We start from the raw sequence: 22,491 nt of genomic DNA on the forward strand, positions 1-22,491 counted from the left end.
ACCCCTAACCCTACCGGTCACTGTGATTTATTTATCTCTGAGAGATGCAATTTCAGCTTGCATCAAAAAGTCTGCATCCAGATTCTATTGCTCAGACCGAACAAGAAGTGCTGCATTAAAATCCATTTTTCCCTGCCATATAGATATCTCTTTAAAATATGACCCACACTGTAAAAAAGAATCAACTTTCAACCAAATTACTATATTTGACTCGATTTATGTTGAGTAAAAATGTCCTGAAGTTTGTTGCCTTAATTTTTACTTTTTAAAGTACAGTGCAGTATTTTCAATGGAGTTTCTGCACTATACCCGACTGATCTTGATGGTGCTACAGTTTACATGGTCCATCATCTCATTTTATGCTTGAACAACTAAACAAATGCTTACGTTTATTTAACATATTGTATTTTAATTACATTATGATGTCGATGCTATAAAAGAAACCTTAAAAATTTTAAATAGTCACACAAACCTTTCACTGGAAGTTTACCATTGGCTGAAAAACACTAGCTGTACATATAGCACATTAAATGGTCACACTCTGTATGATTCTACTACTTAAGTCAGGATTATGAGTAATTGTTATTACTATTATTATAATAAAATATTTTTTTAACCAGGCATTGGTAAAAGATAGCATACAGTACAAAAAAAATCTAATTATTGTTTTTGCCAACAGAAATGTGCAGCATAGAAATATATCCAGAACTCGAGAGTAACTGAGAAGATAGTATGTTTAAGTTTGCTAAGGTGTTTTTCCCTATATCATTAAACAATCATTAATTTGGGTGTAAAGAAGACAGTTTAATAATCAAAAATAATATGTTTATAGACCATTTTGAGGGATGTAAACAAAAACGATGGTCCCAATGTATTTCCTGTTTTACATTTTTAATTTTTATGTATAGAGATTGAATTGCCTCTTTTTACAGTTATGAAATAGTTTAATAAGCAGGAAATAATAGTGGGTCAATGACATGACCTCACTGAAATGGTCTATACATTATTATTTAAGTCAGAAAATGTATGTAGCCAATGTCATAATTAATCCTGTACAGCAGATGGCAGCGGAGCTCCAGACGGCGCATGCGTGTCCAAACGCAGATGAAGAAATGTTGTGTACATGTGACCATGCATGTGATAGGAAATAACTGCAGTAATAAACTAACAACTCAGTTTATTGCTTGTTTATTAAAACGCCACCACAGCTTCCATTATAAGTGATTGCGCATGGTTAGATTTACATAAACGTCAGGTCTGCGTGCGCGCGCGCGCTTGTGTGTGTGTGTATCTAGTGTTTCAAGGTTAAAGAAAATCATGTTTCAGACTCTGTCATATGCTGTTTTAGACTTTGAACTCAAAGCTGATATAATAAACTCCTCCAAAAACATGAAATAAGCAAAAAAGGGCGATTTAAGATACAGTGGTACAGGTCTTCATTCATCAAATTTCACTATGACTCCTATGAAGCAGAGCAGTGTTAAAAGGTAAGAAGACAACATCTTTGTATCCTCTGTTATATATATATATATATATATATATATATATATATATATATATATATATATATATATATATATATATATATATATATATATACAGTTAAAGGCAGAATTATTATCCCCCTTTGATTTTTTTTTTCTTTTTAACATTTTCCAAATGATGTTTAACAGAGCAAGATAGGGGTAAAGTTGGTTTTATATTCGCACATTCGTTCCTTTGAAAGTCTCTGTATTGTTTACCATGTCACTTTGAATATTCAATAGGAATTAGCATGCAAGTATGACTTGAAAACAACATTAACACTGTGAACAATGTACTTTGAAAGTCATTGGCTGCTAATATGATTTCGCTCTTTAGAGTTTGCAAAAAATACTTTTATGAAATTATATTATTAAGGGGAAAGTCTAAATGAGCGAACATAAAACCAACTTTACCTCTATCAGAGCAAGGAAGTTTTCACAGTATGTCTGTTAATATTTTTTCTTCTGGTGAAAGTCTTATGTTTTATTTTGGCTAGAATAAAAGCAGTTTTTAATTTTTTATTAAACATTTTAATCAAAATTATTAGCCCCTTTAAGCTATATATTTTATCAATTGTCTACAGAATAAACCATCGTTATACAATAACTTGCATAATTACCCTAACCTGCCTAGTTAACCTAATTAACCTAATTAAGCCTTAAAATGTCCCTTTAAGCTCTATAGAAGTGTCTTAAAAAATGTTTAGTCAAATATTATTCACAGTCATCATGGCAAAGATAAAATAAATCAGTTATTAGAGATGAGTTATTAAAACTATTATGTTTAGAAATATGTAAAAAAAAAATAATAATAATCTGCTCTCTGTTAAACAAAAATTGGGGAAAAAATAAACAGGGGGGCTAATAATTCTGACTTCAACTGTATATAAAAATACACAGTAAACTTAAAATCCAGCTGTTTTGTGTCCAATACAGACACTTTAAGCTTTGTATATGTTAGTTAAACTACTGACGTGCTTTAAAAGGAAAGTTCTCCCAAAAAAAATGTCAATTCTGTCATCGTTTACCCATCCTCATCTTGTTGTAAAACTGTCAGATATTTTGAAGAATTTCGATAGCCATTGACATCCATAGAATACTGTACATACAAATGGAAATTGGGTTAAAGTTGGTTTTATAATCGCACATTAGTTTTCTCTTTATTATTATAAATAAATAATGAGCTTCTCCTTAATACAAAACTGTAATTTCAGAAAAGCATTGTTTGCAAAATCTAAATAGGAAAATCATTTTAGCAGCCAATGACTACCAAAGCACAACGTTGTTCAATTAAATCAGGGGTCACCAATCTCGGTCCAGGAGGGCCGGTGTCCCTGCAGGGTTTAACTCCAACTTGCCTCAACACACTTGCCTGGATGTTTCAAGTATAGCTAGTAAGACCTTGATTAGCTTGTTCAGGTGTGTTTGATTAGGGTTGGAGCTAAAATATGCAGGACACCGGCCCTTTAGGAACAAGTTTGGTGACCACTGAATTAAATAGTGCAATTGTTGTTTTGAAGTCATACGTGCACTCGATTTCACACTGAATATTCAAAGTGTCACAAGTTGTCATTGAGTATGTTTAGATGGACACCAATAATCTGATTTTAATACGACTAAGACAATACTCTGATTAAGAGTCTACCGTGTAAATAGTGATTTTTAATTAATTTAATCTAAGGCAATAATTGAACTAAACAGAAATCTGATTAAGACTTGTAGAGTATGCCGATTTTAGTTGCATTATTGAAGTGCAGTACACACATGTAAGCACCTTAAACAAACTACTACTGTCGTGTAGGATTTTCACTGCATTTTGCGACAGAATATTCAATATACTCACGGCTGTTTGACACTATTCTCTGCACCTACCGACTCGGTAAAGCACCACAGACATATACAACGCGAAATGCGGAGGGTTTTTTTTCCCTTTCGGCATGCAATATCCATTTAAATAACACTCTTCCAGCAGTTCATTCTCACATCCAATATCTCGTTTGTCACTGAGGGCAAGCATGAAATGTTTCCGAATGAAAGTGAAAGTGCCAAACTGCTGTTAGAGTGAACAAATTAAGAAAGAAACACCCAAAATTACATGAAACTCCAGAGGAAATGTGGATAGCGTGGTGACGTAATGACATTTATCAAATTATGCTCTATAACATGTAAAAGGGGGTAATGAAAGGAACATTCGATAAGCAACTCATGTAAACACCTTAAACATATTATTGTCCTATTCAGATTAAGGCAAAAAAACAAATGTGTAAATATAAAACCAACTTTACCTTAATCCAATGGAAATATAAACACAATGGAAGTCAATCGGTTTTCAGCATTCTTCAAAATATCTTCTTTCATGTTCAACAGAAAAAAAAAAGAAAAAAAAACTGAAACAGTTTTGGAAATATCTTAGGGTAGGTAGATGATGACAGAACTTTAATTTTTTGGGTGAATTTTGTTTTAACTAGTTGACCTAAGTATTCTTGTGTTTTTTTCCCAAGACCAAAGCTAGATTGGAAGTTTCTCCAAAGATTTTACAGCATTTTAAAAATCCTTTTCCCATCCTGGTCCAATCAGAACGTCCGAATGTTCATGACCCTTCTTGGCGTCACACTTTCAGGTATAAAACCTTTGTTCATTTGATAGTTCATTGTTCTTAGGATAGTTCACCCTAAAATGAAAATTGTATCGTCATTTAAAGAAATCACTATTTACCGCTTCAAACCTTTATGAGTTTCTTTCTTCTGTTAAACACGATTAGATATTCTGAAGCATTCTGGAAACCTGTATTCATTGATTTCCATAGTATGTGTTTTTCTATCAATCTTTTGTGTTCAACAGAAGAAAGAAACTCATAAGGGTTTAAAAACCACTTGAAAGAGAGGACATTTTCATTTTTGGGTGAACTGTCTCTTTAAAATCGAAACTACTGTAGGTTGCTTGTTTTGTCGGTTTTTGTGTTTATTCCTCAGTGTGTTTTTCTTTTCCCTCAGTCCAGCTTGTGATTTATCAAGTGGGTCTTATTCCAAGTCAGTTCTACAGGGTTCTGTCTGAAAGGAGTTATGGCAAGTTTAAGGATCTGGTGGTGTTTGCAGTTGTACTCATCCTGATTAATTCAACGGTAAGTTTGGTGTTGTAACTTTATAGTTTTCAGTAATTTGCTTTTGGTAACGGCATCTGCTAACTTGGTTAGTCTAGTGCTGGTATTAGTTAAAAATCTAGATACTGGCGACTCTAAGGCCCAATCCCAATTCTGCCTCTTAGCCTTTCCACTTACCCCTCTCTTTTGCGCTTGTTCATGCCAAGGGGTAGGGGTGTCCCAATTCTCTTTAGCTTGAAGGCGTAGGGCTAAGGGGAAAAGGTGAATAGCCTTTCGTACGATAATTTTTCAGGACCACACTCGAAACCAAGGGGTAAGAAAATTTCCCAGAATACACCAGCAACAATGGCAGGATCGCTGAACCCGAATCTAAGGAGATCTACAAATGAGTATTTTTTATCATTACGACTTTTAACGACAAACACATGTTTTAATATATTCATAACCACATCTGTGTTTTACCGTCATGCTTTAAAAATAAACGCAAAAAAAAAACAACAACTGAATTTCGCGACCTATAATCCATAATCATAACTCCTGTAAAGCAGTCCCACAACATTCTGACAAACAAAATGCTATGTTTTAACCATTAACATTTAACATTTACCATTAATGTTTCTCATTCAGGTTAGACTGGAGAAGTTTAGCCCCTTTCATACAGTAATTCCAATAAATTGTCGTAAAAATTACAAAAAAAATTATGGGAAAAGTTTTCTAGTACATTAAAAATTCGCTGTGTCAAATTTTAGGTTCTTACATGATCTCTTCACATCCATTTGCCTGTAATTTTCTGGAAAAGTCTGTGGATGAAAGGGGTTACTGTGTTTTATCCGATACAAATAAAATACATTTGATTTGATAAAAAATCTACACCTTCAATAGGGTGTCAAAATATTTTTTTCGGTGCATCGTGACGCAGATGTGAACAATTCGGTATCGGTCCAATAATAGATCCTAACCAGTTATTAAAACTACTGGCGTCATTTCTCATATGCCTATGTCGCTTTAAAAAACTAATTAAAATGCAGTAACCGCACAATTCACTGCGTGTGTTTGCTGGACAGCCTTTCACTGACACTGAAGTTACAGCAGAAGCCCCTATTCACTGCTAGAAAATTAAACATTTTCTCTCTCTCTCTTACTGTGGCCCGTTTAACCTGCTGGCATGATGTTTGCTCTCCTTTTGGCTGTTACAGCGATAATTGTGGATCCAGACTACACCGTGTCTGTCATGGATCAGCTGTGATCGCCGCTGCAGTTTATCAGTCACTCATCGGTGAACAGTGCCAGAGAGTTAGAGCCAATCGCAGCCCTTTCTGTTGATCGCGTGACCAATCATAGGCGTTTAACAACTCACTTGACAACGTTCTAAAAGCAAGTGGGATTATTTGCTATAAACACCACACTTGTTCTGTGCATGTACTTGAATTTTGTTTGAGCAGGTCAAATGAAAGGTACAGTTCATTTCTGACTGCTTATATTAGAAAACAAGATTCTATTACAAATACATGTAGGTTGTATTTATAAAGGCGACGCAGTACGTAGTGCTGTTGTCTCACAGCAAGAAGGTCGCTGGTTTGAGCCTCGGTTGGGTCGGTTGGCCTTTCTGTGTGGAGTTTGCATGTTCTCTCTGGTTTCCTCTGGGTTTCCCCCACAGTCCAAAGACATCCAGTACAGGTGAATTAAGTAGGCTAAATTGTCCGTAGTGTATGAGTATAAATGAGTGTGTATGGATGTTTCCCAGAGATGGGTTGTGGCTGGAAGGGCATCCGCTGTATAAAACGTGCTGGATAAGTCGGTGGTTCATTCCGCTGTGGCGATCCCAAATTAATAAAGGGACTAAGCCAAAAAGAAAATTAATAAATGAGTATGTGTGTTCATAAGTTATACTTTTTAACACAAGAATTGCTGTGCTGTGAAGTGAAATATAAAATTGTGGATGGAAAGCATCATCAATGCACCGTAATGCATATCAGAGATATCGAATTGAACCAAATCAATAGCATGATGATCGTAACCGAACCCTGAGACCAGGGTTCACACCTCTAACCCTAAATGAACAGGACATTACTTTGGATAAAAACTTCCAAATGTATAAATAGAAATATGCTTGGACAGTAGCTTAGAAAGTGACAAAAACAAAATGCATGGAAAATGCACCTGGTGACATTAAAATCAGAAAACATTTGTATGGACTTTCCATAACACAAGTGATAATGGTGTCAAATTCTGCTAATTTTTTTGCCAAGAGAAAAACGCAATTGGTGTTATAATGAAAGAATCGGACTAACTGAATGATTTTATAACACATGATGTGATCAGATTTGCCAGTAATCATTACCAACACTTGAATACTCAGGTCGAATTGACCTGGAGACATTAAAATCATAAACCATTTCTATAGACTTTCCACAATACATCAAAGTGTTACCGGTGTCCTTTTTTCCTTGTAATATTCCTTTCAGTAGTCCTGAGATTTACCTCCGTTTATTGTAAGGCTTTGTCAGAATAAACTCCTGATGAATGTTTTTTTAGAGCATGCACAGAGAAAAACCCTGGCTGCCTCACGATTATAAAGTTCTCTTTCACATCAACTATAAAAGTCACACAAGTTGTTAAAAGCACAAGCAAAACACAATTGTTATGAATTACTATTATACACAATTATTTGAATAAGTTACTTATATTCTGAATATTATGATGTTCCCAGATGAAAACTGCAACTACAATCAATGTGTTTTTTTGAGTTCCTTAAGCTTTGAAACATTGCAAAATGCTCAAACAGACACTTTACACTTAAAAAAGTGTAAAAAGCATGTTATCCCAGTTTAACCCTTTATATATACAGTTGAAGTCAGAATTATTAGCCCCCCCTGAATTATCAGCCCTCTGTATATTTCACCCAATTTCTGATGACAGCACATAATATCTTACTAAATACTTTCCAAGATGCTAGTATTCAGCTTAAAGGGAAATTTAAAGGCCTAACTGAGTTAATTTGATTAACTAGGCAGGTTGGGGTAATTAGGCAAGTTACTGTATAACTGTTACGATACAGTTCTTTGGAGATCGCTGGTTTCCACTATAATCATGAACTTCACTTCCGCATTTCCCATGACTACATATTCATACATGCACTTATTCCAAACACGCACGCCTGCTTATTCGTCTCGCTTGATTACACTCACCAGCTGAACCTTGTCAAAGACTGATAACACACCATACTTAAGCCACTCATGAACTCATCCAGTTTCCCGAATCTTGTTAGCTGTACCAATAACATTACAACGCGTTTCTCCTTGTCTTGTTTATCCGTGCTTAGAACCTAGCCTTGTGTATCCTGTTATCCTGTTCTGTTAAGCCTGTACCTTGATTACGACTCTGGATTTGCCCGCACATACCTGTTCGCACCTGATTTGACCATTGCTTGCCTGATTGTGAATAAACCTGCATTTGGATCCTACCTTCTGTTGTGGTGTTACTCCCCGTTGTTACAATAACGATAGTTTGTTCTGTAGACAATCGAAAAAATTTACAGCTTAAAGGGGCTAATAATTTTGACCTTGAAATGGCTTTTAAAAAATTTTAAAACTGCTTTTATTCTAGCCGAAATAAAACAAATAAGATTTTCTCCAGAAGAAAAAGTATTATAGAAAATACTGTGAAAATTTCCTTGCTCTGTTAAAAATCATCTGGGAAATATTTGAAAAAGAAAAACCAATTCACAGGAGGGTGAATAATTTTGACGTCAACTGTTTATGTTGACCAGCAAAATAATGTCAAGGCTAGAGTTAATGTGCTGTACTGCAATGTGGATACTGTGGACGTAAGTGACAGCTAAATAAGCTTTCAAAACCATATTAAATAACTTATTAATAATGATTTTGTTCCTCAGTTGAAGAGTCTGGACCAGTATATCTGCAGTTTGCTGTATGTCAGATGGAGAAAGACTTTAACTGAAGATCTCCATCACCTATACTTCAAGGGACGGGTTTACTACACCCTCAACATACTGTGCAAAGACATCGACAACCCGTAACGTATCCGAAAAGCATTTGCTCATGTGGTTACATTTCATTACTTAAGAAGACATGATTTAATGTACTGTTGTGTTTGTGTCACGTACAGAGACCAGCGCATCAGTCAGGACGTGGAGAGGTTATGCAAACAGATGAGCACTATGGCGAGTCGACTTCTCATAACGCCATTCACTGTAACCTACTACACCTATCAGTGCTTCAACAGGTCAGAGATGCTTTCTATTTGAGTTACTAATGGCAGAATCTGAATATCTGAATGATTTTAAAACACCTGATGTGATTGGATTTGCCAGTAATGGACCCTTTTCACAGGACTGTTATGACGCATTTACTGCTATCAGCATTATAAATCCTTAAAAGTTTTTAAAATTTAGATTTTTTTAAAACATTTGCACATTTATATGCATCTATGTATGTATTATATCATCTTTGCATTAAATAAAAAAACAACTAATTACCAATTCTGTGAGGTGTTTCTAATGCAGAGTGTATGGAAAGGACAGTCAATTTGACGTTGTTCTCTCTTCTGGCTGCCGTTATCAGTCTCATGCTGCTTTCACACCAGACACGTCACGCGGGTCAAGCGCGAGTGATTTACATGTTAAGTCAATGCAAACGCGCGAATAGACATCCTGCGGCGCGATACGCGCGAATAGCGCGGAGCGAATGACGCAAATTGCGCGAATGGCGCTGTGTGAATAGCGCGATACGCGCAAGGCGAATTGAGCGTTTTGCGCATTTGACGAGCTTAACGAGCGCTTTCTTTCAAGCGAATCTCTCGAGTTCGAAAATCTGAACTTCAGCAGACATTCGCGCCGCGTTAACCAATCAGAAGCTTGCTCTTGTGAGGGTGTGATTGTGACGTAGAACCTGTTGATGGTGTCCCAGGGGAAATCCTCCAGGCAACACCGACAACAAGTCATTAAACTGGGCTTGGCTTAGTCAGAAGCACCGCTGAAAGCCTCCGTGATCCAGGTTCAGTTTCTGGAGGAGTTTATGATGAACCTCTGAAAGCATGTAGTGGATTCAGACACGGTCCTAAACATATTTACACTGTTTTTCAGCCTTCATAAAGTACATAAACACTGTTATTTTCTTCATAAATTACATGTTAGCCATTTAGCAACGAAGCTAGAGTCCCTGGGCAGACAGAAGCCCTGCCCATCACGCGAATCTGCGTCTGTTCTGAAGTTAATTTGACACACGAATGAAGCGTATTTGACGCGCGAATGAAGCAAGTAACCTCAAATGTTCACGCGGCAATTTACGCACGAATAGCGTGATTTATCTACGCGTTCCGCATCTGGTGTGAACACAGCATTACACAGTTTTTTTATTTATTCATTCATTCATTCATTCATTTTCTACCGCTTATCCTGGGCCGGGTCGCAGGGGCAGCAGGCTCAGGAGAGAATCACAGATTTTCCTCTCCCCTGACACTTTCTCCAGCTCCTCCAGGGTGATCCCGAGGCGTTCCCAGGCCAGCTGAGAGAAATAGTCCCTCCAGCATGTTCTGGGTCTTCCCTGAGGCCTGCTCCTGGTGGGACGTGCCTGGAACACCTCCCTAGGTAGGCGTCCAGGAGGCATACGAAACAGATGCCTGAGCCACCTCAGCTGACTTCTCTACTCCCGAGCTCTTCGCGGGTGACAGAGCTCTTCACCTTATCCATAAGGGTGCACCCTGCCACCCTGCGAAGGAAACTCATTTTGGCTGCTTGTACCCAAAGCTCATGACCATAGATGAGAATAGGAACGTCGATTGTCCGGTAAATTGAGAGCTTTGCCTTACAACTAAGCTCTTTCTTTACCATATCAGACTGGTACATTGACCGCATTACTGCTGCTGTTGCACTGATCCACCTGTCAATCTGTAGTTCCATCCTTCCCTCACTCCTGAACAAAACCCCTAGATACTTGAACTCCACCTTTTTCCGGTGGCCGGCCACGGAATCCGCCCGGGCTTAACCCGAAGGAGCAACGTGGGATCATCCTCCTGCAGGCCTACGACTTGCCGTAAAGGGCTGGTGCATTGTGGAATGGGTGGTTGGTCGAAGGTTAGGACCACGACAACCCGATCGTCAATTTTGATAACACCATCGTGGAGTTTTTCTTTTATTATTTCAGCAAATAGGATGGTAAAAAAAAATATTTGTTGCACTTTCTCATTCACTGCACTCTAAGTTTACCCAACTATGACGACTTCCGCTACTGAGAACACCAGAATTGTGAAAAGGGTCCATCATTATCATCGGTAACAATTAAAAGCCCTTTATGATGCTTTGCAATGACTGTATAATGACTTTAGTATGTAATGTGTCTGTTCATGCATAAGATCTGCAAAGTTACAAAGCCTCACAAAAATAGGATTTATTTGAACAGATTACAACTTCAACCTTAATAATATATATATATTTTTAGAATGCATGAATGTAGTGGTGCTGCAATAATGTACAGTGGGTACTGTATTCACACAGTTTCTGGAATATTGTGGCATTTTAAAAGGTGTAATCCAGACATTCACAGTCTGGAGGGAATTCAAATGTTTATCTAATCATGGAATCAATGTGTAATTTTTCTATACTGTATTTCCACATCTATTATTATGGTTATTCCATCTGTTCACTAAGGCTAACATGGCATGATAATATACATCTCAAAGGTTCATAATTACCACTTCAAAGACTTGCTAAAAAGTAATGTCAAAAAAGCTCATTCTTTCATTTTCTTGTCGGCTTAGTCTCTTTATTAATCCGGGGTTGCCACAGCGGAATGAACCGCCAACTTATCCAGCAAGTTTTTATGCAGCGGATGCCCTTCCAGCCGCAACCCATCTCTGGGAAACATCCACACACACATTCACACACACACTCATACACTACGGACAATTTAGCCTACCCAATTCACCTGTACTGCATGTCTTTGGACTGTGGGGGAAACCGGAGCACCCGGAGGAAACCCATGCAAAGGCAGGGAGAACATGCAAACTCCACACAGAAACGCCAACTGAGCCGAGGTTCGAACCAGCGACCTTCTTGCTGTGAGGCGACAGCACTACCTACTGCGCCACTGCCTCGCCTCAAAAAAGCTCAATATAAAAAAATGTGTTTCAAAATCTGAGGCAAAATATCAATTGTTCTAATAGTGGATGTAAAGTCATGCAAAAATTATTATTTTAACATATTATTTTAGCATTATATTATAAAAATGTAAGCATAACAACAGTTTGTCATGATCAACAGCGATCTAACCACAAGAGGTCGCTGGTAAACACTCACACACACATAGGACTACAAATCTGCTTGAAGTGGACTACATATTCAGTCATGCAACACACACACACACAACCGTTCTGCTCAAGTCCTGATTACACACATATCGACAGCTCACATTGAAACACTCATTGCTGAGTCTTGTTATCTGTTTTAAGTAACACTAAAACGCTTTATCCTTTGATTTGTTTTGCCGTGTTTTGATCCTTGCCTTGTTTATCTGTTTATTCCTGTCGGCCGCCTGCCTTGTGACCATCTGCCTGTTGATTGACTACGACTCTGGATTGCCCTTATACATCTGTTTGCTCCTGTATTGACCACTGATTGCCTAAAACATTCTTATAAACCTGTATGTGGATCTTCAGCTCTGTTGTCAGTGTCACTCCCGTGTTTACACAGTTATTGTTTCCCATTCATGGAAATTCAGCTTTTTAGTTAAAGTCAGGGAATTTGATATTTGGCTTGTACTTTGGCTTTCCTGTTTACAGTATTTTTGAACACGTTAACCTGCTTCTAGTACACTTTATAAATAAAATAATAATATCTTAATGGCAGTGAAACATTATTGCATCTTTTTGTGCAAGTAGTTTTTCATTGAAACTTCATTGTATCTCTTGTCTTACCTGTTGTTGTTTCAGCGCGGGCTGGATTGGATTTGTCAGCATCTTCAGTTACTTTGTGGTGGGAACCATCATCAACAAGATCTTAATAGGACCAATTGTTTCCATGCTGGTGGAGCAGGAAAAGCTGGAGGGCGATTTTAGGTAGAGCTAAACACAGAAAACAAAAATAACATGAATGACATTAAGACATTTATCAATTATCAGACACTTTTTTTTTTTATCCAAAGTGACTTACAAATGATAAAAGAAACAGAGAGCAGCAATATATAGATGGCCATTAAAAAGTCTAAGTAGGTTTAGCATACTATATTATAACTGAGTCCTTGTAATGGAGTGTTTGTGGGGAAGTATATGGTGCACATGGAGAGGAAAGAGTGTGTGCTACAGGTGTTTTTTCCTCAAGCCCATGCAGATGTTAATGGTTGCTATTGCGATCAAATCTTTTTTACATTGAGAAGTTTTGATTTGCTTTTAATGTTGCAGGTTCAAACACATGCAAATTAGAGTGAACGCAGAGTCTGCAGCTTTCTACAGGTTATTGTGCCCTTTCTACATTATTTTAAGACACTATTTTTTTTTTAATTTCTGCATTTTTAAATCACAGAGCATTTATTGTGTTCAGGGCAAGCAATGTGGAACACATGCGGACCGACCGAAAGCTACAGATGCTTTTGTCAACTCAGAGAAGCTTGATGAACAAAGAGCTCTGGCTCTACCGTAAGAGATCCCGAAGAACCACTTAATAGCATTAGCATTCAAAAGACATTTCAAAAGTTTTTAATTGTTGATTAATTTGATTTTTTTGTTTATGCATTTATTTTGTCATCAATATGTCAAATGTTTAGACAGAATGAGACAAAAATACCATGTTTTACATTACATTTATTGTGTTTTATTTTATTTTGCTGATTGTTTAAAAAGGAACATCCTGATATTCATTGTACTTTTGCATCCTACATAATGTTATGTACTAGGGCTGCACAATATATCGTTTCAGCATCAATATCATTTTGAATCATTGTGAATTTCAACCGTAATCTATTTGTGTGAATTGTTTTTACTCTGATTTTTTTTAAGGCCTGTGACTCTAAGATTTAAAGCAAATTTAAACCATTTGGGAACAAGAAATTATAAAGTTTGCTGCTTTAACAAAGATTATTATAATGATTGAGATGATTTATTTATCAAATGAAGACTATACAGTGTTATTTTAGATTTGATAATTACATATCTTTACCTCAATTTTGTAATAGTCTGCCAAAAATCATAAAGCACTGTTTATTTCAGTTTTTATTTGTGCTTAAAGTTTTATATATATAAAAAATGTATATGTAAAAAATTACATGTTTTATATATATATATTTTTGGATATTTTATGTAGATACACTTTTCTACAAAATCACCTCAATCAATGTAAAATTGTGAATTCTTCTTAAATAGTTACTAACGTCATATTGTGAAATTATATTCATATCACTAAACATACTGCAGAAATACAAAATATTGCAAAGTCAGATTTTCCAATATTGTGCAGCCCATTATGTACAGTTAAACTCAGAATTATTCGCCCTCCAGAATTATTAGCCCCCTATACATTTCGCCCCAATTTCTGTTTAATGTAAAAATCTTTTTCAACACAACAGTTAATTACTGATTTCTAATAACTGATTTCTTTTATCTTTGCCATGATGACAGTATTCATCAATATTTCCCTAATGATGACATCATTTGAAAAAAAAAAAAAAAAAAAATATATATATATATATATATATATATATATATATATATATAAATAAATAAATATATATATATTTATATATATATATATATATATATATATATATATATATATATATATATATATATATATATATATATATATATATATATAAAGTAAAAAAAAGGTGCAATATCCCTTAATATTGGTACAGAAAATACAGAGCAGCAGTAGAGAAATATCATTTCATGCATTCAAAATCTGTACTTATTCTGTAATTAGGCTAAATTATAAACCTAGTGTAAAATAATAAATTCCCTGTTCAGTTCTTTTCCAATTTTTCTTCTTTAAGTTGGGGTAAACACCTTTGACTACATGGGCAGTATCCTAAGCTATATAGTCATCGCAATCCCCATCTTTGCTGGCAATTATGACCACCTGACACCTGGAGAACTGAGTGCACTTATCAGCAAGGTGACTATTTAATTTTAGTGGACAAACACATTTCTTCTTCTTAATTGACATTAACAAAATAATCATTTTCAGAATGCTTTCGTCTGCATTTATCTGATCAACTGCTTCACCCAGCTCATAGATCTCTCAACTACAGTGTCTGATGTCGCCGGATACACCCACAGGTAAGATGAGTTTTTTTTATTGCAAAGTATTTTATCAGTGTTATAATTTTTGCTTAACCTAAAAAAATGACTTGCTTTCAGAATTGGCGAACTGCAAGAAGCAATGGCAGATATTGCCAAGAAACAGCGTGATGAGTATCAGTATGATCCAGTGTCTAAGGCTGAATCTAACAGGCAAGTCATTTAGGATGGAAGTACTAGCAAACCTATATTAATTCACCATTTCAAGACTCCAAAAATTTCCTCATAATCCTGAACTAAGCTATGATTTAGATTGTTAGAATTTGTACGTTTACAATAAAATTACTTTTGTGTTTGTATTTTTTTCTGTTTTGATTGTAAATTTAGTTACATTTTAGCACATTGAACACATTTTATAAGTGGTCAGAAACTTGTAAATAACACATGAAAGAATAAAGTTACGCTAAAACCAAGCACACCATTGTTTTTCTGGTGAAATTTCCAATCAGTTTGATGTGTCAAATGACCCTCTTCTTATCGAAAAAAAAAACAAAACTTGGATCCAAGATGGCCGACTTCAAAATGGCCACCATGGTCACCACCCACCTTAAAAAGTTTGCCCCCTTACATATACTAATGTGTCACAAACAGGACGTTAATATCACCAACCATTCCCATTTTATTAAGGTGTATCCATATAAATGGCCCACCCTGTAGTTTGTAGGACAAACATTTTGACCTTTTAATTCCGTTCATTATTCCCAGTCATTTTCCCCCATATGCGACTAAATCGTAAGTTCTAAAACTTTGCAAAATCGCAAAAACGAGCGCACTTCCACATCGCAGAATAAGGTCAATAGAAAAATTACAAATCCTGCAATTGGAACATGCTGACATTATATACTTTTAATACTTTCTATACTTTTGTTTTTATTTAGTTATTTTTAATCTCAATACGGGTTTAAATCCGCTCAATAAATCTTTAATGTAATAAATCTTGCTGCTGCTGGTAATAATTTTAGCAATATTATCTTTTGATCAGTGATCGGGAGCTCCAGAGTGTTCCGGCTGACACAGCATTTGTGCTTGACCGTCTCTGCTATAAATCTCCCCTCTCAGAGGAACTGCTGGTGAAAGATCTGACCCTGAGTATTAGTCAAGGAACACACTTACTCGTGGTGGGAAACACGGGTACAGGGAAAACCTCACTACTGAGGGTCTTGAACAGCCTGTGGGAACCATGCAGAGGTACATAACAGAGAGAAATGAAATTAAGATGCAGATAAACCAATTTGAATGGTTAAGTTATTGCTATCCCTTTTTTCAGGTTCTTTGAGGATGACCACATGTTTTGGACCAAGGGGTTTGATGTTTTTGCCACAGAAAGCTTATCTTACTGATGGCACACTTAGAGATCAGGTAAGAGAAAAAGAAAGCGATTTGATTTCATTAATTTTGCAGTTTTGTTAGTATTAGTGTGAACACAAATGCACATACAGTTGGCAAAATAAAAATAACATTCTGTAGCAAGGAAAGTTTCCCAGTATTTCCTATTTAATTTCTTTTTCTGGAGAAAGTCTTATATCTTTCAGCTGTTGGCTGCAATGTAAAAAAATAACAACTGCTGTGGTCAATATTATTAAATAAATGTTTTTTGATTGGCTACAGAACAGACCACTGTTGTCTAATGACTTGCCTATTTAGCCTATTAAGTAAGTAATGTGTATTTACGTATTGCATTTATCATGTATGGCCGTACACCCAAAGTGCTTCACAATCATGAGAGGGGTTTCTCCAAACCACCACCAGTGTGCAGCATCCATTTAGATGATGCGACGGCATCAACAGGACAGGTCAACAGCTCCAGTGCGCTCACCACACACCAGCTATTGATGGAGTGAAAGAGCCAACCTAACTTAGTTAACCTGGTTGATTGTTAAATCTTTAAACTGCACTTTAAGCTGAATATTTATACCTTGAAAAATATTTAACATCAAATTCAAAAGAAAATATATGTTAAAAAAGGGTTTATTTAAACTAAAATGCGTTGAAAAAATCTCTCCATTAAACAGCACTTGATAAATATTTGAAAAAGGATTAGAATTTCACAATAATTTTGTCTTCAACTGTATATCCCCTTAAATGTACTGTAAGTGACTTTAATTTCCTGACTTTCTCTTGTAGATTATCTACCCATTAAAGGATATATATCCTTCCTCAGGTACAGTTTAACCTACCAGTGCTTTGAAATATTAATTATATATTAATGCAGCTCAACTAAAACTCAACAACAACAAAACTTTTCTGGTGGTGTAATTATAAATGATGAAACATTACATGCCTTCAACAATATAATTGTTATTTTAGGTTCTATAGATGATGAACGAATATTAAAGTACCTGGAACTTGTTGGTTTGGTAAGACCGAGCTGCTTTAGTAGTGTTTTGTTTCATATTTTAAAATATTGCATATGCAAGTGTCCTGTTTATATACTTCTGTAATCTAAACCTGTTTTATAAGCAGCAGAATTTATGTTTTTTGTCTGCCAGTCGAATCTTCTGAGCAGAATTGGAGGACTGGATACAGAAGTTACTTGGAACTGGTATGAGATTAACATCTGGAAATGGAAAAATCAGGGTGTTTTAAGTGTGTGTGTGTGTGTGTGTGTTGATATAATTAATATAATCAGCAAATATGAATTAAATAAATTGATTTACATTTACATTTAGGGCTCTATTTTGACGGTCCATGGGCAGAGCGCAAAAGGCAGGGCGCAAACGCTTTCAGGGTGTGTCAGGACGCATTTTTGCTAATTTAAGGACGGGAAAATCCGCTTTGCGCCATGGCACATGGTCTAAAAGGGTTGAGTTTATTTTCTTAACGAGTTATAGGTGTGTTTTGAGAATAAACCAATTAGAGCCTCATCTCCCATTCCCTTTAAGAGCCAGCTGCGTCGCGCCATAAGCGCATTTTGACGTAAAGTAAGTTCACTTTCGCTTTTGCTCTCGTGGATAGGGAAACCTTTACGCACAGACATCAATTAGCCTATAAATAAATAATTTCGTTTGTTAAGCGCAAAGATTTGTTTCAAAACTATTTCTAACTTCAGTTCTAATTTCTAGCAAACGAATAAATGACCAATAATAATCAAGTGTGCTCAAAATACTAAGTTATATCCAAATACACCTGCCATGCCCTATATGGTCTAAAATTTGACAGGTTGACAAATCTAAGCTTGTTTTTAATAAAACAAATATAAATATGGATATAATAAATAATACTGCTAATAATAATAACATTATACAGAAGCTTATTAAATGAACTGAAAAAGCCTCCCGAGATGAAGAAAGTAAGGCAGTGGTTTTTAAATCTTCATGTAGGCTAGAAATTAATATGTTTTGTAATATTTTTATCATTTATATGCTATATATATATATATATATATATATATATATATATATATATATATATATATATATATATATATATATATATATATATATATATATATATATATATCGTTAAGATATTATATATTTTTCATATGTAAAGATATTTGCGTATTGCTCTGCATCTTGTTTGTAGTGTGTAAGCCAGGCGCACTTTGCGCCAGACAATAGACCGACTTTGTTCTGGTCTAAAGATCAGACTATTTACAGTTTCTCAAAATAGCAACGCGCCAAAACAAGCCTGCTTTTTTAGACCAGAACGCCTATGGGCCTATGGGCGATTTTCAGGTATGTAAAGTGTAAAAAGCAAAACATTAGTAATTATTTTTTTTTTGTAATACAGTTAGCTGTAGAACCAGAGAGGCAATTGCAGATTAGGAAGTGAAGTGGAGACTAAATAGTTGAGTTTTTAGTCGTTTCTTGAAGACAGCGAGTGACTCTGCTGTTCTGATGCAGTTAGGGAGTTCATTCCACCAACTGGGCAGATTGAGCGCGAGAGTTTGGGAAAGTGATTTCTTCCCTTTTTGGGATGGAACCACGAGGCGGCGTTCTTTCACAGAACGGAAGTTTCTGGAGGGCGCATAAATCTGCAGAAGTGAGAGCAGATAAGGAGCAAAGCCAGAAGTCGCTTTGTAAGCAAACATCAGAGCTTTGAATTTGATGTGAGCAGCAACTGGCAGCCAGTGCAAACGGATGAGCAGCGGAGTGACATGTGCTCTTTTAGGTTCATTTAAGACCACTCGTGCTGCTGCGTTCTGAAGCAGCTGAAAAGCTGAACTGAAATTGATGATAAACGTTTGATGTTACAAACAAATATTGTAAATAAATTCCCCTCTTTATATTAACTTTAACCTTATTCTGCAATGTGGAAATGCACTAGTTTTTAATTGTTGATTTAGATCTTCCAATTCAGTCGCCAATGGGAGAAATGACTAGGAAAAATACAGCAAAAAACGGTCAAACTATTTGCTCTACAAACAAGTGTGTTTATGACTATACATAAAAAGTAGAATATATAAGGAAAATAGCAGCGGATTGAGCTGTTTTTAACATCTAAAAATCAATGGAGGTAAATGAGACCGGACGTTTCCAGCCAAAAGGATTCCTATGGCTGCGGCCACTTAAACATCAGAAATGAGGTCAATATTATAACTATTTATTATAGTATATTATGGTATTATCTATACATATATTATCTATATCTAATATAGTATATTTTATATTTATAACCTGCATTTATATTAATGAAAGAATCCTAAAAAAGTGTCAGCAAACTATTAAGCTGTACAAAATGTATTCACAGACGATGATAATAATAAGAATATTTTTGAATAAGCTAGGTGTTACGGTTGCAGGTTTGTGCGCTCTTCCGTAGTGTCTGTTTGATCATGTGAGTTTGTTTGGTTTTGTTTTGGACCCTGTTTCCTGCCTGATTCCTGCCCTGTTTCTCCTAGTCCTAGCACCGCACTCATTCCTTGCTTCTCTTTTGACTGTCAATAAATATTTATTTTGTTCACTCGCACTTGGATTCACCTGAACAGTCTTTTATTTGTGACACTAGGTAATAACTGTAGTAGTACAAGTACTATTATTAATTCTTTTTATAATTCTTTTTTTGCAGGTATGACGTTTTATCCCCAGGAGAAATGCAGAGGCTTTGCTTTGCTAGACTGTTATACCTGCAGCCCAAATTTGCAGGTCTGTCTCATATGGCTATTATCAGTCAGATTATCCCATTCATGTGACATGTCATGAGTAAATCATAATTTTTTTTAAGTTCTGGACGAGGCCACTAGCGCTCTGACAGAGGAAGCTGAAGGCCAGCTCTACAATGCCTGTAAGCAGCAGGGAATGACCCTCATCAGTCTGGGCCACCGAAGCACTCTGGAAAAGGTGATGATTTGTTACCATTATCACCAACATAACACTAAAACATTATAGTGACCTTTTGTTACTAGAATTTGTTTTAAATTGGTGTTCTTTAAACAGCACCATGATGTCATGCTGCGACTGTGTGGAGGTGGCCAATGGGAGCTCAGCAAACTCAAAGCGCCATGAACTGCTCTAATGAGAGAATTTGGGTTCGCTTTGTGGTTCTGAGGGCAGTCATCCTTGAGACTCGAGAGAAATCTTGCCATGTTTACTTCACAGTATACTGCGATTTACTGGAGCTACTGATACACTAATAATGCAGTCTTATTACTACTGAACTGTATGTCTCAGCATTCTTTTTGTCGTATACAAGTTGTTTTTGTTATGTGTATGCTGCTTTGTATATTTCTTGGGGTTTGGAAAAAGGGATTTTTGTAATGAAGGACATTGAACTGTATCCCAAAAATAACTTCAGAAAAAGTAACCTATGGAATATATTTAAGATATACATTTTATAAATATAAAGTATTTGATGAACTTGCTAATAAATAAAAAATATCTAAACAAATGTCACTTTGTTTGTGTGGTTTTTAATACAAGCTTTTAATGGAGAAGCTGTGTATGTCTTAATTTAAATAATATTTTGTAGGAAAAGTATATTTTTATGTCATTTCTTTGCCTGACCAGCAGAGGGCCAACGTTTTCCATCGACAGAGTTGAATCACAATTCAGACTAGGGCTGCACACAGTATATTGTTCCAGCATTAATATTGCTATGCCCACATCTACAATAGTCACATTGCAAGATATGTAATGTTGAGTTGAGTGGATTATAGTTGACCAGGAACTACAGAATTATATTTAATTACTGTGTTCATACTGAATTTAAATGATGCAAAAAAAAAAAATCTTAATTTTTTTTTTCTGGTTTCTAGTCCAAATATCTACATTTCAAAATAAAAACTAAAATATTTTACTTACCCTGTTCCCAGGTAATTTAGCTTGTTTTAAGGAAAAACTCTTAATTTTTACTTATTTATTCTGGAGTTGAAAATGCAACAATATTTTTACTTGATCTATGAATTTTTAGATATTTGGACAATAAATGAGACAAAGCAAAGTAAGAAAAGCATGTTATGCATTACAATTTTTTAATTTTTGTACTTGAATACTCTCCAAATAAAAAACAGCCAAAGCTGTATTCATAACACAATATTTATATCAGAAAAAATAAAATGTGCAATATCAGATTTTTCCATTATTGTGCAGCCCTAACTCAAACTATTAATAATACTGCACAAGTTTAATTAAGTTTTAACTACTTAATCTATTAATAATCTATTTCAATCACTCTCTTTGTTAATAAATATGATCAATATAAAATACGTGCTTGCTCACAAATGCATTCTTTTCAATGAAACTAATATAAATACGAAGAATATTTATAAGTGAATATGGAAAGTCTGGAGGAAGTACAAAAAATGGTGAAAATAGTATCACCCCACATCACAAATACATCTAGTTGCTATAATAACCAGCTTCAAGTTAATTTCTTTATTATCTTTATATGTTTAGAAACTATTTGTTCTGTATTTTGTATTTATAGTATGCTGCATATACATTATACACACCTCTGGCCACAGTGAACACGGTAAATGTATGTTATCATGTAGAGAACACTTGTAGTGGATAAAAAATATTAAGCAGACAAGTTCTTCCAAAGCAAACATCAACCATGGACATATTTCCTTGCTGAGCAGGACATTTAGTTTACTCAAGAAGTGTCCCATTGAGCATTTAAATCAGGAAGAATAGTGAAGGTGGTGTATTTGCAACTGAAAGAGAGCTAAGCTCAAAATGATCCTCTCACCAAAGAGTTTGACTGATCCTACTGCTTGAGTTTCAGGAGTTTTAAATGTGAGCTTGGCCGATCTGCTGCTGTCAATCAGCAGTCACACTGGCATAGACAACGGGAAAGACCCATTAGCCATTCAGGAAAATATGAGACCATCAGTAGAGGAATAACCAAACCATCACATTGGTCTATGCAACTTTAGTAAAATAAGCAATTCAAGCCAATCAGTATTGAAATAGTATTTTTAGCTTATGTTAAAAGCTGTTTCCATGTTCACTATGCTGCAATTATGTGGGCAAAAATAATTTGCATCACAATTTAAAATCACTATTTTCCATTGTAAGATTTTAAAATGTACAGTCATTTAAACATGTTGTGCTAAGCTTTTGTCACAACTCCACCAGGCTACAAAATATTTTAGAAATCATGCTGATTTTCTGCTCA

At 35.5% G+C, this 22,491-nt stretch overlaps 1 protein-coding gene across 5 annotated transcripts; it reads left to right on the forward strand.

The window, feature by feature from the left end:
* The first annotated feature begins 1,117 nt into the window (after positions 1-1,117).
* Positions 1,118-20,577, forward strand: abcd4 (ATP binding cassette subfamily D member 4). 5 transcript variants are annotated; one of them, XR_015524590.1, is made up of 19 exons: positions 1,118-1,487; positions 4,025-4,143; positions 4,517-4,644; positions 8,519-8,658; positions 8,752-8,868; positions 12,571-12,696; positions 13,039-13,089; positions 13,178-13,272; positions 14,625-14,746; positions 14,819-14,910; positions 14,992-15,084; positions 15,914-16,119; positions 16,199-16,290; positions 17,056-17,092; positions 17,239-17,288; positions 17,421-17,508; positions 19,898-20,018; positions 20,098-20,213; positions 20,310-20,577. XR_015524590.1 is itself a non-coding variant. In XM_087308893.1 (19 exons), exons 1-19 carry the CDS (start codon positions 1,456-1,458, stop codon positions 20,376-20,378), a joined length of 1,773 nt encoding a protein of 590 aa, XP_087165019.1. In that variant the 5' UTR covers positions 1,118-1,455; the 3' UTR covers positions 20,379-20,577.
* Positions 20,578-22,491: the final 1,914 nt, after the last annotated feature.

Source organism: Danio rerio, chromosome 24 (genome assembly GCF_052040795.2).
Source record: "Danio rerio strain M-AB ecotype USA chromosome 24, GRCz13ab, whole genome shotgun sequence".
Classification (NCBI taxonomy): domain Eukaryota; kingdom Metazoa; phylum Chordata; class Actinopteri; order Cypriniformes; family Danionidae; genus Danio; species Danio rerio.

Bases quoted from the DNA above. Each gene is read 5' to 3' on its own strand.
- abcd4 (XM_087308893.1), top strand. From the start codon at position 1,456: ATGACTCCTATGAAGCAGAGCAGTGTTAAAAG. The intron at 4,144-4,516 runs GTATAAAACCTT...CTTTTCCCTCAG, and splicing joins TCTTGGCGTCACACTTTCAG to TCCAGCTTGTGATTTATCAA. The intron at 14,747-14,860 runs GTGACTATTTAA...TGCTTCACCCAG, and splicing joins TGAGTGCACTTATCAGCAAG to CTCATAGATCTCTCAACTAC.